Below are 15,552 nucleotides of genomic sequence, written 5' to 3' on the forward strand. Positions count from 1 at the left end.
GAAAAGGTTTTTTATGCCTGGGGAAAAAAAAATTCAGTTTACAATCATATAATACAAAAAAAAAAGTAAAAATCTGTAAATCTTTACTTTTGCGTGATAACGAATTATAAAATGCTTCTTTTTCTCAGACTAATTAGGGAAACTGAAAACCTAATAATAATAATATTGACTACTTTTTTTGCAGTATAGATTGCAGCTTTATTGCGTAGCTATTTATAAATTTGGATATATTTATGTAAATAAAATAACCAATATTTTCTCCATGATTTTAGCATTATTCATTTTTTTTTTAAATCAATAGACTAATCTCTGAAGTCCTAGAAAGTAGTGAAAAGTGATGACTTTAAATAGCTTTTTTTTCACAGTCAAAACCCCACAAAAAATTCAGTTTACAATCATATAATACAGAAAAAAAGTATTTTCTGAGACTTAATAGCGATGCTGAAAACCAAATAATAATGACTACTATTTAAAAAATATAAATATGTATATTGTATTAATTCAGGTAAAAATGGGATCAGCATACTGTTAATTAGAGCTGCAACGATTAATCGATTAGTTGCCAACAATTTGATGATTGATTAGTTGGTTTTAGTATTACTTTAAAGGGAAAAAAGTCAAATATTGTGGTTTCTTTACCCCCTTATGGACAGTTAACTGAAAATTCTTGAATTGTGGACAAAACAAGACATTTGAGGAAGTCATCTTGGGCTTAGGGAAACACTAATCAACATTAAATTAAACAAATTGCCTTATACTTTAGATCAGATTTGTAGTAAAAGGTGGATAAAAACAGTAGATTGATTTAAAAGTTGTCGCTGTGATTTTTGGCTACAACAGGTGCAACTAAAGTCAGAAATGTCCCTTTTGGTATTACAGCTGTCTGTGTGCTTCGTGTTGTAACAGTACCTGGCGCGGGCAGCTCCAGCTTCGCCCTCCTGAGCTCCGTCATGGACGCCTGCAGCTGCTCGATCGCAAAGTCGTCCTCGAAGAAGAAGTTTTTGGACAAAGTCACCTGCAGGAACTCCACCAAGTCCTCCATGGACAGCTTCATCAGGTGCTCTGTAGATCACACACACACACACACACACATATATATGTAAATAAGTGAGACATTTGTTCAGTGTTTGAGAGGTAGACACCAGCTGGTACCAGTGTGTGTAGAGTAAACTTACTCTTGTGCAGTTTGAGGATGGTGTAGGACATGGTGGGCAGCACTCTTTCTCCCTCTAAGATGTAGATGTCCCAGATCCTGAGGGTGAGGGTGAAGGGAGTCTAGACACAGACACAACTTTAGGTTAGAAGGTCTTATTGTTATGACTCGCATAAAGGATGAGTTTGGTTCTATATCTATAGTTTTGTTATTGTCCAGCTGTCACCCTCTCACCTCCCAGTTTCCTCCTCACATCCCTCCTCTCAGCTTCCTCCCTCCTCACCTTCCTCTCAGCTTCCTCCCTCCTCACCTTCGTCTCAGCTTCCTCCTCTCAGCTTCCTCCCTCCTCTCAGCTTCCTCCCTCCTCACCTTCCTCTCAGCTCCCTCCTCTCAGCTTCCTCCCTCCTCACCTTCGTCTCACCTTCCTCTTAGCTCCCACCTCTCACCTTCCTCCTCACCTTCCTCTCAGCTCCCTCCTCTCACCTTCCTCCTCTTCTCTCACCTTCTTCCCTCCTCACCTTCCTCCTTTCACCTCCCGCCTTTCAGCTCCCTCCTTTTAGCTCCCTCCTTTCAGCTCCCTCCTCCTCTCACCTCCCTCCTCTCACCTCCCTGCTCCCTCCTCCTCCTCTCAGCTCCCTTCTTTCAGCTCCCTCCTCCTCCTCTCTCCTCACCTTCCTTTCTCTTCCTCCTTCACCTCCCTCCTTTAAGCTCCCTCCTCCTTTCACCTCTCAGCTCCCTCCTCCCCACCCCTCATGAGCCAAGCCTCGTCCTAGTGACTGTACTCCTACTGCGTATTTATCACCTTTAACACTAAACATGTCTGGCAATGGGAAGCTCACACAAAGATATGTTCACATCAGTAAGACAACCTCCAGCAGCAGTGTTGTTACATTTTATTATTCCATATATGAGAGCTTGTCTGTAATGTACTCACTCTGTCCAGGAAGCACTGGAAGAACCACTTCATGGTGTAGAGACTGGTTAACACCTCCTGGGTGTCCTGGAACAGCACAAACAAACCAACACAAAGTCTATTCAGTGCATTGAGCACAAAATATGGAGCTCGTTGTCCAGGAAACATAAATATCTCCAGTATATTAACCCTATTTTTTAGTACATATTTATCAAAGTATTACCCCTAATGGTGTATTGAGTAGTGCTACTGAAGTGTTGTAATGTAATAACCTAATCTCTGAGTTATTTGGATAGATATCTGGTATTGTGAGCAGTTGTTCCATTATTCAGCAGCTGTTTCATTATTAATCTCTACAGCAGTGTTGTTGTGTGTCTCACCAGGTGCTGCTTCAGTTTGGGCATCATCTTCTTGAGGATTCGGTCGTGGTGCTCCTGGAAACGCATCAGCTTCGGGAAGCCGGGGACGAAGAACCCTGAAGGTGAGACAGAAGAGACGATCGGTGAACTGGTGATGACTTCATATTTAAGATGTAGGATGTCACAATCTCTTCAGCTCTCTCTCTCTCCCCCTACTCTTCTCCTCCTCTCCCCTTCTCTTACTCTTCCCTCTTCTCCTCTACCCTCTCCTATCTCCCCCTTACCCTTCTTCCCTCCTGTCGCTCTCATCCTATCTCCCCTACTCTTCTTTCTCTCCCCCTTACTCTACCCCTCTACCCTTTCCTATCTCCCTCTCTCTCCCCCTCTACCCTTTCCTATCTCCCTCTCTCTCCCCCTAACTCTTCTTCTCCTCTACCCTTTCCTATCTCTCCCCTTTACTCTTCTTCTCTCCCTTTCTCTCCCTCCCCCTCCCCTACTCTTCCCTCTCTCTCCATCTATCTCCCTCTACCCTCTTACTCCTCTACCCTTTCCTATCTCCCTCTCTCTCTTCTCCCCTTCCTTCTCTCCCTCCAGAGGAAAGAGTGAGATGCTCCTCCGGTCACTCGCCCTGTAATGTCGCCACAACTCGGCCTCGTCTGGTGGACACTGACTGTTGAAGTTTGCTACAAGGCGTAACCAGACTCACCGTGCATGGCATGCCTCTGCCCCGACAGCAGTTTGACCAGAGCCCAGAAGGCGTCCTCCTCATTCATGTAGATCAGCAGCAGAGCGGTGATCTGACTCATGCCCTGGCAGTAGCCCACCTCCTGCAAACACACATTCATCATTCAGAGGAATAACAATGAGTACTTCAAAAAGAAACATGCAGATAGTAAAAGCATAGTAACCTTTGCCGTTTCAGAGTGTTAATGACTCACCGTGTTGTACATGGAGTAGGCTGTGAGGACGTGGAAGAGAGCCTGCTGCCTGAAACCACAATTAAAACAGAGTTAAAGCCAAGATCATTATTCATAGTTTGAATTCTGACAGCACAGACATCTTTAACTTCCAGTTAAAATACACAACCTAGAAGCCGTACGTCAGGCGTAAAATCAGTAACTGTGAAGTACAATATCCTCCTCACACATGAGAATAAAGTAATTACATAAGAGCTGCGACTGATTGTCTTTGGCTTGTAATTCATCAGGACAAATTTACAGTTCAATTAAGCATGTTTGTTGTGAATAAAATAAGGTGATCAAAAACTACCGGAAAATCTGTGTTGAATTTGTCCTAATCCTTGGTATAGATTGTGATTTTCTTTTACATTCTATATTATATATTGTATTATGAAATCATTTTATGACATATTGTAGTATGACTTTGTTCAACTTACTATGACTTTTTTAATAACATACTATACTGTGACATTTTTTCACAGTATAGTATGTCGAAAAAAATGTCTACATTATGTCAGAAAAGTCACAGTATAGTATGTTGCAAAAAAAGTCATAGTATAGTATGTCGAATATTTTCCTAAAAAAGGTCATAGTATAGTATGTCAAAAATTTCATGAAAAAAAGGCATAGTATGGTGCTACAGTGGATCTACAGTTTTGAATAAGGCAGCAGTAATAAGTGAGTAAATATTATAAATATTCAAATACTGGGCCAAAGATTTTGCTATTGTAGGAGAGTAAAGGTGAAGTTAATGCAGAAGTGTATTCTGGAAACACTCACTTGACATCGTAGCGATGCATGAACATGATGTGGTCCCTGTAGGTGCGGTTCACATCCAAGTCAATCTGACGGATGTCGGGGGAGATTCCTCTGGCTCTGGCCTTTAGTTTCTGTAGACGACACAGAAAACACAGAAAGAAGAAGAACAGAAGTCAGAGACAGGAAAGAGACTCCAAGGAGAAAACCACTCAAAATTTTATCTGCGCTCAAACATCGTGTTGTGTACAATCAGTACTATTGTAGAGATAAAACGTATTCTTGAAATCTAAAATACGAGTATACAAGTTAAAGAGTGAAAATATAACTAAACATCACATAAGAAGTCTTGCAAAATATTTTTTACAACCAAATATGAGTCTAGAAAACATCTCGTAACAATCGATTAAGTCTGGAACAATTTGGATCATTTATATGATGAAGACAACGAGCAGTACTTCATCACAAGTTTGACCCGTTTGTATCTCTACTTGGTGAACAACTACTTCAACCAAGGCCGAAATTAAACATAATTCAGCTACTTAACATGTTTTCTACCTTGAATCTGAATTCAGAAAGTATTTCAGTGAATAGTTTAGATACAATTTCATGAAAAAAAGTTATAGTATAGTATGTCGTAAATTTCATGAAAATAAAGTCATAGTATAGTATGTCGAAAAAGTCGGAAAAAAAGTATAGTATGTCGAAAAAGTCGGAAAAAAGTATAGTATGTCGAAAAAAAGTCATAGCATAGTATGTCGAAAAAAAAGTCATAGTATAGTATGTCGAAAAAGTCGGAAAAAAAGTATAGTATGTTGAAAAAAAAAGTCATAGTATAGTATGTCGAAAAAAAGTCATAGCATAGTATGTCGAAAAAAAAGTCATAGTATAGTATGTCGAAAAAGTCGGAAAAAAAGTATAGTATGTTGAAAAAAAAAGTCATAGTATAGTATGTCGAAAAAAAGTCATAGCATAGTATGTCGAAAAAAAGTCATAGCATAGTATGTCGAAAAAAAAGTCATAGTATAGTATGTCGAAAAAGTTGGAAAAAAAGTATAGTATGTTGAAAAAAAAAGTCATAGTATAGTATGTCGAAAAAAAGTCATAGCATAGTATGTCGAAAAAAAAGTCATAGTATAGTATACCGAAAAAGTCGGAAAAAAAGTATAGTATGTTGAAAAAAAAGTCATAGTATAGTATGTCGAAAAAAAGTCATAGCATAGTATGTCGAAAAAAAAGTCATAGTATAGTATACCGAAAAAGTCGGAAAAAAGGTATAGTATGTTGAAAAAAAAAAGTCATAGTATAGTATGTCGAAAAAAAGTCATAGCATAGTATGTCGAAAAAAAGTCATAGCATAGTATGTCGAAAAAAAAGTCATAGTATAGTATGTCGAAAAAGTCGGAAAAAAAGTATAGTATGTTGAAAAAAAAAGTCATAGTATAGTATGTCGAAAAAAAGTCAGCATAGTATGTCGAAAAAAAAGTCATAGTATAGTATGTCGAAAAAGTCGGAAAAAAAGTATAGTATGTTGAAAAAAAAAGTCATAGTATAGTATGTCGAAAAAAAGTCATAGCATAGTATGTCGAAAAAAAGTCATAGCATAGTATGTCGAAAAAAAAGTCATAGTATAGTATGTCGAAAAAGTCGGAAAAAAAGTATAGTATGTTGAAAAAAAAAGTCAGTATAGTATGTCGAAAAAAAGTCATAGCATAGTATGTCGAAAAAAAAGTCATAGTATAGTATGTCGAAAAAGTCGGAAAAAAAAGTATAGTATGTTGAAAAAAAAAGTCAGTATAGTATGTCGAAAAAAAGTCATAGCATAGTATGTCGAAAAAAAGTCATAGCATAGTATGTCGAAAAAAAAGTCATAGTATAGTATGTCGAAAAAGTCGGAAAAAAAGTATAGTATGTTGAAAAAAAAAGTCATAGTATAGTATGTCGAAAAAAAGTCATAGCATAGTATGTCGAAAAAAAAGTCATAGTATAGTATGTCGAAAAAGTCGGAAAAAAGTATAGTATGTTGAAAAAAAAAGTCATAGTATAGTATGTCGAAAAAAAGTCATAGCATAGTATGTCGAAAAAAAAGTCATAGCATAGTATGTCGAAAAAAAAGTCATAGTATAGTATGTCGAAAAAGTTGGAAAAAAAGTATAGTATGTTGAAAAAAAAAGTCATAGTATAGTATGTCGAAAAAAAGTCATAGCATAGTATGTCGAAAAAAAAGTCATAGTATAGTATACCGAAAAAGTCGGAAAAAAAGTATAGTATGTTGAAAAAAAAAGTCATAGTATAGTATGTCGAAAAAAAGTCATAGCATAGTATGTCGAAAAAAAAGTCATAGTATAGTATACCGAAAAAGTCGGAAAAAAGGTATAGTATGTTGAAAAAAAAAGTCATAGTATAGTATGTCGAAAAAAAGTCATAGCATAGTATGTCGAAAAAAAGTCATAGCATAGTATGTCGAAAAAAAAGTCATAGTATAGTATGTCGAAAAAGTCGGAAAAAAAGTATAGTATGTTGAAAAAAAAAGTCATAGTATAGTATGTCGAAAAAAAGTCAGCATAGTATGTCGAAAAAAAAGTCATAGTATAGTATGTCGAAAAAGTCGGAAAAAAAGTATAGTATGTTGAAAAAAAAAGTCATAGTATAGTATGTCGAAAAAAAGTCATAGCATAGTATGTCGAAAAAAAGTCATAGCATAGTATGTCGAAAAAAAAGTCATAGTATAGTATGTCGAAAAAGTCGGAAAAAAAGTATAGTATGTTGAAAAAAAAAGTCATAGTATAGTATGTCGAAAAAAAGTCATAGCATAGTATGTCGAAAAAAAAGTCATAGTATAGTATGTCGAAAAAGTCGGAAAAAAAGTATAGTATGTTGAAAAAAAAAAGTCAGTATAGTATGTCGAAAAAAAGTCATAGCATAGTATGTCGAAAAAAAGTCATAGCATAGTATGTCGAAAAAAAAGTCATAGTATAGTATGTCGAAAAAGTCGGAAAAAAAGTATAGTATGTTGAAAAAAAAAGTCATAGTATAGTATGTCGAAAAAAAGTCATAGCATAGTATGTCGAAAAAAAAGTCATAGTATAGTATGTCGAAAAAGTCGGAAAAAAAGTATAGTATGTTGAAAAAAAAAAGTCATAGTATAGTATGTCGAAAAAAAGTCATAGCATAGTATGTCGAAAAAAAGTCATAGCATAGTATGTCGAAAAAGTCGGAAAAAAGTATAGTATGTTGAAAAAAAAAGTCATAGTATAGTATGTCGAAAAAGTCGGAAAAAAAGTATAGTATGTTGAAAAAAAAGTCATAGTATAGTATGTCGAAAAAAAGTCATAGCATAGTATGTCGAAAAAAAAGTCATAGCATAGTATGTCGAAAAAAAAGTCATAGTATAGTATGTCGAAAAAGTCGGAAAAAAGTATAGTATGTTGAAAAAAAAAGTCATAGTATAGTATGTCGAAAAAAAGTCATAGCATAGTATGTCGAAAAAAAAGTCATAGTATAGTATGTCGAAAAAGTCGGAAAAAAAGTATAGTATGTTGAAAAAAAAAGTCATATTATAGTATGTCGAAAAAAAGTCATAGCATAGTATGTCGAAAAAAAAGTCATAGTATAGTATGTCAAAAATTTCATGAAAAAAAAGTCAAAGATGCGTACAATAACAGTCTTCATCCTACATTTGAAGTTTAACCTGTCAGTTTCTGCATCAACTGGATTAAATAAAATTTCATACAAAAGATAAAATGGTTTATTATCGACAGAAAATTTCTCTTTCACAGTTTATATCCCTCTTTGTTTACCGTCTGTGCCCTCAACTCATAATTTCACAGAGCATCTGAAGGCAGCGATATTATTGATCCTGCCAGCTGAACTTTCTAATGAGATCCAAAGTTTGTCTCCGTTCTTTACAGCGTGCAGATTCACACAAACACAATTAAGCCTCCAAAGTCCCACTGAAGCTCAATGAAATCAAATAAAAGCAGCCTATGAATCTTTATGAGGTTTGTGTTGTGATGAAGGCTGAGTTTATAAACTGTGTGTGTGGGAGAGCAGAGCAGGACTGTAAAGAGTGAGTGTGTTTAGTGGTGAGATCCCGGCTCAGTACCTCGTAGAAGTCTTTCTTCTCCTCCTTTATTTTGGGGATATCGAGCAGCAGACACCACACCTCCCCTCGGAGCTGCAGGGGAATTCCCTTATAGACCCTCCTCACCAGCTGGAAGGAAACAAACAGCAGGAGGTCATTGTTAGAAAGAGGAGCAGCTCCGTTCACCTCACAAACAGCAGCCACATTAACCTCAGAGCTGGGAAGAGGTTTTCATACAGGTTTCAGTCTGCCAAAACATCAGGCAGCAATATAATTAAATATCAGATAGTGGTGAGGCAGTGTAATAATGAAAGATCTGATATAAAAATACATTTTCTCTTCACATTTTATATATTTATTGTTTTATTTTTTTATTAATTCATCTTTGCAAAGCAGAAAAAGGTCCTCAACTGTTTTTCTTTTAAACTTTCCTCATGCGTCCCATAAAACTAGCGTACTTTTCAGCCCTAAACTGTGGAACTCATTGCCTCTGGATATTACACTGGCAAGAAATTAAAAACCTTTCTTTTTATTTTAATCTGGCTTTTAATTTGGAATAATGTTATCGTCTTGTTTTTATCCCTGTTTATTTTATTTTATTGACTTTAATTTATTTTATTAAATTATTTTTTTACATTAGTAACGATTTCACAAGGGTTCCTGATGTGCTCTGTTTTATTTTATTTTTTTTCAGTTTTTATTTTTATTATGGACTCAGCAATTAATGAGACTCAATAAAGGAATACTTCTGTTGATTACTATCTTTAGTGCTATATAAATACAGCTTACTTACTTAAGAATATCGTTTTACATAATCCATACCGCATAATTACTTTGTATAGTACTTTTTATATCAGTATCGTCCATCATTATGTTGGTTTTCTGCAAACTTTATATATCTTGAACGTATTTGGTTTGTTACAGTTTTTCTTATCAGTATCCAATCATTATTATTATTGTTGTCATGTTGGATTTCGCAAGAAAAAAACATTTTGTGGCTTGAGGGGACACTGAATGTTTAATTTTTCATCATCTTAACTTTTATAATATCTCAATTTGTTAGGTATTGTTTTACCTGCAGATGTAGGACTTTTTGACTTTTAATCAATACAAGGTTTAAAGTTTTGAAGATGAATTTTAAAATGTTCATCATTTGACCCATGGCTCCACTGATCGTGGTTGTTAATTATCTATGTTAGTAACATTAATAACACAGGCTGTCAAAGTTAACGCGATAATAACGTTGCGTTTCTTTAATGCATTAACGTAACTTGCAATTTTTGGGTTGTAGTGGACTCAGTAAAAGCTAGAGTGAAGATACTGGCATCATATGAAACAAGAAAAACATAAGGAATCCATTGGTACCAACCATGTCATACTAACTTGTCGAAAAGGACGTTAAATAATGCTCCGAACCTATGCTAAATTTTGGCGAGGAAAAACTGTCATGGCCATTTTCAAAGGGGTTTAGCATATTTTTTTATGCAAAATGCAGTACCTGTGAGGGTTTCTTTTAATTCTAATCAATTGACAGCCCTGTTAATAATGTATATAGAACCTTTTAAAAACAAATGTGTGCTTACAGTGTAGAAAAAGACAGTTGAATAAAACATAACTCCTCACAATAATATGATGCCAAGAAAGGTGAAAACAAGCAAAGTGGAAAAACACACAGTTTTATCTGTTCAAAGGTTGTTGCTGCGGGCCTCGGAGATGCAATCAGAGCCTCTGGCAGTTCCTAAACAAATATTCCGAATAGAGAAACCCGTCAACCGAACGGCTCCGAGCGTGTCAAAGATGTCAGAGATACAAACAGTGCACGCATGGATGTACTCGGCGCTCTCCCTGAGTAGAAGCAAAGGGCTTTGGAAGGTGAACCACGACCATCTGGCTGGACGCGCTCCAGGAGAGATTGTGGGCCGAGGTTGGAGAGAGAGACTGCTATGCATGCAGAACAGTCTAAAGTAATTCAGCGCCCACAAAGAGATGGAAAATCATTCTGGACTGCAGCGAGGAAGATTAAGTCTTAAAACCCAAACTGCTGGAACAGCAAAGCTAATCGGAGGCAGTGAATTCTCCGTCTACGGCTATTAAAACCCGACCAGGCGGAACGGTTATACAGCAGATACTGTACGGGAGGTGTAGTGGCTGTAAATGTGCCGTACAGGTGACTGACAGGGGAACCTTCTATTAGTATTCACACAACACCCTGAGGCTAAAAGTAGCTCCTGACTGGCACAGTTAGGTGTGTCAGGGCTAAATTTAGGGTTCCTCAGTATTTAGGTCTAACAGTTGTAGGGAGTTTCCAGAGGCGGGAAGTTGCCGGACGCCCCCTGATTTGCATAAAGTAGCCTAGACCTCAACTTTATGCAAATGATATTGTATTGTTCAAGACAGGCCTCTTTAGTAGAATATCACAATAGAATAGAAGTTAGTTTTACTGTTGTACGGCACTTTGTAGGCGGATGTTTTACTGGCATCTGGTAGTTGCTTTCAGTCCACATTGGCGGAAGCGTAGCTTTGCTGCTGGGCGCTGATGGAATGAAAACAATTGACTTTCACTTCTTGGCAACATACGTTCTTTGGTTTTGTTACAACAATAACAGTTTACCTGGCTTAGTTTAGTTTAGGGATATCAGGGGAACCGGTTCTTTGGTGCCATATTGATGCCAAAATTCTGAAAACGTGACGGTACTCTACACTATGATGCATTCAGGCTCTATTTAGTAAAAATGAGTATTGGACGTAGGTAAATTCTAACGTTTTTCATGATGTGAATACTGCAGATTCAACATGCGGATGGTGTTTGCTAGATATAATCCACTTGAAAAGTCAATATTCTACTTTGTTTCATGCATCACATCTGACTGAATAGCATCAATATTTGTTAGTGAAATCTGTCTGTCTGGCTAATTTAATTTGTTCCTCATGCTCCTGTATATTGATGAATAAGTCATTCACTGACGCAGACCGGTCATCTGTCAATCACTGTGGACGTAGGGATTATCCACAGAAACGGGTTCCTTTCAGCTCGTAGCTGTCAGCTGCTTTGTGAACACGTCTTCGGAGGAAAGTATGAACTTTTAGCATCATTTAGGAGGACTGCGCAAGATTTCATTTCATTATATATTTCATCTTTAACCTGAAATGTTTTGTTGCTTTAAAATAATAAATAATGCTGAAGATATGTGAGGATGAGCTGAGAGGGTTAATGAAGAGTTATGAGTCAGCTGTCTGTGAACTCATCTGCATGTCAGCGTATGTGATGCTCATGATGTATGTGTGTGTGTTTATTGTCTATTAAAAGGCACTGTTGTGTGTGTCATCTCAGAATTAATGACATTAGGGTGTGTGTGTGTGTGTGTGTGTGTGTGTATCACCACACTTGGGACTCACTAGTTTCTAGTGAAACAGCCTTTGTAATTAGGCTCTGATGAGCGAGTCAATGAGAGCATCTGTTAGACTAATCATCCTCCGAGTGTGTGTGTGTGTGTGTGTGTGTGTGTTTGTGTACACTTGAACACGTGTGTCAACATTTACATTACTGTGAATCTGTGCAGTTTTAGTCTTTATCTGTATTTACTGTGTTCATACAAACAGCTCCTTGATTTTTACACAGTTTAACTAAACAATGAACAGATTCTTTCATGCTTAAATAAATAAATAAATACTTTAAAAAATAAATACCTAAATAAAAATAAATGCAAAAATAAATAAATAATTTTAAAAATAAATAAAAGTGGAAACTAAACAGAAGAGTAAATAAACAAGGAAATTAATACAAAGGTAAATAAATGAAAAAGCTAATTAAAACAGATTTTTTATCAGTTAATTAATGATTACATATATTTTTAATATTATTTTTGCTACCTTTAATGGCATATTTATTTATTTATCGTGTCATTTATTAATTTATTTTTTATATTGGCAGGGTTCCGTCCTCCTACTGGGCCCACCGCATTATAACTGATATGCTAAACACTACAACCTCGAGCCAAATTCGTTGAGTGTGGCGCGAGGGCGCTGCTTTACATCTGCTCAGCTCTCTTGTACTTTCCTACTGCGGGCTAAATGTTCTCAGCAGCTGGCAAGAGAGGAAACAAAAAATAAGAGACGTATCAAGCGTGACCCGTTTCCCCCCGCCGAGCTGACGAAAGAGGAAAAGAGAAACATCCCTGAAGCTTTAAAAGAAGAAAGAAGAAGAGTGATGTGACGGAGGGGTAGGACTAAACGCTCCTGTGTGTCCTTGGCTGTTGAAACAAAGAGGAGGCGACGCCGTAGAATGAGTCTCAGTGAGCTCTTAGTGCCAGTCATGAGTGTATTTCACATTTCAAAGCCTCACATACCCACTCACTAAATCCCTGCTGAAAGCAAACGTACAAATGAAGGACATGGTGAAGTGCTGCAGGCAACACCACAACTCAACCTGCACCTAAAAAAGGGTCCTAATGAAGGCAGGCCATGACGGATACCTGCCCTCTAATGGTCCATGAGGGAGGAAGACTCTCCTCTACATCTACTGCTGACAGGACGACTGCAGCAGAGGGCAGAAGTAGACCAACATGACGAGTTGTATCATGATTGTTTTACAAAAGAAATCAAGCTGAAAAGTAAAAGTTCAGCTATGTATTTCTATTTTTTTTACTGATCCAACATGTTTAAAATATTTAGCATTTTATGATCGTTGCAAAAAAAGCAATAAGAAAAAGCTACATTTTTAAAGTTTCCAATAATAAATGAATGATGAATAGATATTAACTTAAAAAGAAGCAGCTCTTTCAGACTTTTGTCTCTATAATTAATAGCAAATTATATAGCTCTTTCCAGGATATAAAAAGAAGTTATTAATAAATAAGAGACCCAGAGTCAGGGAATGCATTCGTGCCACAAAGATGAGCTCACTGCGGAAATTAATCCCGATTTCTCAATAATGAATATAATCATGTAAACATTTCACCAACTCTATTATGTTATTCCGCTGCCCCCAAGTGACCATAAAGATATATAATGCGGCTTTGATCACTTTAAGGAAACTAACTTTTCAAAGTATTACTCTCCAAATACTCTCCAGAGTATTCAGTAACTGAAAACTAACAAACTGAAGTGTTTGTTGTACACATGTGTAGCGCTGTCCTCGACCAAAGAAACTCTTAGTCGAATAACACTCATACGATTTCATCGACCAATTGATTAGTTGATTTAATCAACAGATCTGTAAAACTGAGTTTCTTCACAAAGAATCACAAAATCACCACTGGTGCTTGCTAGAGATGTGCACATAAGTTTAGTGTATTAACCCAACTAATTTCTTTAACGCAACTAGCGATTTTTAGGTTGTAGCAGGCTTAGAAACTAGAAAACGGAAGGAATCCATTGGTACCAACCATGTCATACTAGCATGTTGAGAAGGAGGTTAAGTAGCGCTCCAAACTTGCGCTAAATTTTGGCGAGGAAAAACTGACCTCTGACCTCCAGATATGTGAATGTAAATGGGTTCTATAGGTACCCACGAGTCTCCCCTTTACAGACATGCCCACTTTATGATAATCACATGCAGTTCGGGGCAAGTCATAGTCAAGTCAGCACACTGACACACTGACAGCTGTTGTTGCCTGTTGGGCTGCAGTTTGCCATGTTATGATTTGAGCATATTTTTTTATGCTAAATGCAGTACCTGTGAGGGTTTCTGGATAATATTTGTCATTGTTTTGTGTTATTAATTGATTTGTATTAAATACTTGACAAATCTCCCTTTAAGGTACATTTTGAACAGATAAAAAATGTGCGTTTAATTTGTGATTAATGGCGATTAACTATTCTAAATTGACTGACAGACCTAGTTTAAGTACATTTCTACATTTACTTAAGTGAAATCTTGAATGTAAGACTTTTACTTGTAAGAGTATTTTTTATAGAGCGGTATTGCTACTTGACTTATGTGTGAAGGACAGATGGAGGCGAGTGTGAGAGGGTGAAAAAAAGAATTTGGATGAGATGTAGCGACAAACAGAGAAACAGCAGATCACCTTCTCACTGTTCTTGTATTTGTCCCAGCTCTTCAGCATCTTCAGCCATTTGGTGGTCCTCTCCACCTCCACGTGTTTTTGCTGCGAGGAAAGAAGAAGTGACACGTTAATAACTTCCTCTCTTATCAGTTATTTTTTTTCTGTGGCTGCGTTCGCGTCCGATGGGAATCACTGTCAGAGCAACTTGCAAGTGTTCAGAAGTAGAGAAGAGATATAATGAAGTAACTCACCTTCTCCTCCACTGAGTCGTAGGATGGAAGTTCATTCTTACTGAGGAGAGAAGAAGAAAAGAGAAGGAGTGAATAAGAGAAGAAGAGATAAATAGTCTAGAACTATTGACCTCTAGTTTATTTTTAGTTTTGTCCTTGATGTCATATGTGCAGTGGAAGAATCATAGTTTAGTCAACGCTGCCAGAAAACCACCAAACACTGATGGATGAAACAACGGAGTGATATCCGGGTCAGAGCTCGTCTCACTCTCTCCGACAGGAACATCAAACATGTCAGCAGTCACGCAAACAGGAAATAACAGATTAGACATTCCTCCCTTTATCTGAGTCTCAGAGTCCCTGCAGGAGTTACTCTGAGGAGAGATTTGCTTTTCTTTCTCCAGCCACACTGCTCTGTATGGAAGCCCAAAGAGGACTTTATCAAAATGATAATGCAAACTTGAAAATGTAATTCCACAATAGCATTATAATTTTCCATAATATGTATGCGTTATTTAACTAAAAACTAGGGCTGCACAATTTTGAAAAAAATATTTATTACTTTTGACTGATACTGCAATTGCGATATGATTTGACCTACAACAATATTTAATTTAAAAAATTGTATTTTGACACATATTTCACCTTTAAAAAAATATTGTGATTTCCTCCTGATCCTGCGAGTTGAAAATTGCAGTACGCCAAGTTGCGATTTTGGTAAAATTTGGATTAATTTTGCAGCCCTGGTAAAAATGAAAATGAAAATGCAATAATCCAATTTGCATTTTTATTTCCATATACTCGCATGGGTGACTTCAATGTTAATTGGATAAATGAAAAATCTGGTTATATTGTTTATATTGCATTTTAATTCAAATTTTCACTCAAATAACAAGCGTATGTGAAAAATTATAATACTATTGTGGAATTACATTTTTAAGTTTTCATTATAGTTTTAATAAAGTCCCGTATGGGCTTCCATATGACTGAATACTACCTGCCATTTAGCAATAATTAATTGAATAAAGTCCAATGAAAATCATCCATGGATGTTCGAGCACAGCAGACAAATCCTTTCTTTGTTCGTCTCCAA

The 15,552-nt window shown here is 36.5% G+C and overlaps 1 protein-coding gene across 5 annotated transcripts in view; it reads right to left on the minus strand.

The window, feature by feature from the left end:
• The window catches only part of usp6nl (USP6 N-terminal like), an 86,957-nt gene that overhangs the window by 7,607 nt on the left and 63,798 nt on the right, over window positions 1-15,552 (minus strand). For all 5 annotated transcript variants that reach the window (XM_037760436.1, XM_037760437.1, XM_037760435.1 and 2 more), the window contains 10 exons: window positions 14,481-14,520; window positions 14,251-14,331; window positions 8,246-8,353; window positions 4,165-4,274; window positions 3,364-3,412; window positions 3,132-3,252; window positions 2,447-2,541; window positions 2,088-2,153; window positions 1,176-1,275; window positions 910-1,062 (listed from right to left, as the gene is read on the minus strand). In XM_037760436.1, the coding sequence (XP_037616364.1) occupies window positions 910-1,062; window positions 1,176-1,275; window positions 2,088-2,153; window positions 2,447-2,541; window positions 3,132-3,252; window positions 3,364-3,412; window positions 4,165-4,274; window positions 8,246-8,353; window positions 14,251-14,331; window positions 14,481-14,520 (923 nt within the window). The remainder of the gene's footprint in view (window positions 1-909; window positions 1,063-1,175; window positions 1,276-2,087; window positions 2,154-2,446; window positions 2,542-3,131; window positions 3,253-3,363; window positions 3,413-4,164; window positions 4,275-8,245; window positions 8,354-14,250; window positions 14,332-14,480; window positions 14,521-15,552) is intronic.

The sequence above is a fragment of the Sebastes umbrosus genome, chromosome 23 (assembly GCF_015220745.1).
Source record: "Sebastes umbrosus isolate fSebUmb1 chromosome 23, fSebUmb1.pri, whole genome shotgun sequence".
In the NCBI taxonomy this organism is placed as follows: domain Eukaryota; kingdom Metazoa; phylum Chordata; class Actinopteri; order Perciformes; family Sebastidae; genus Sebastes; species Sebastes umbrosus.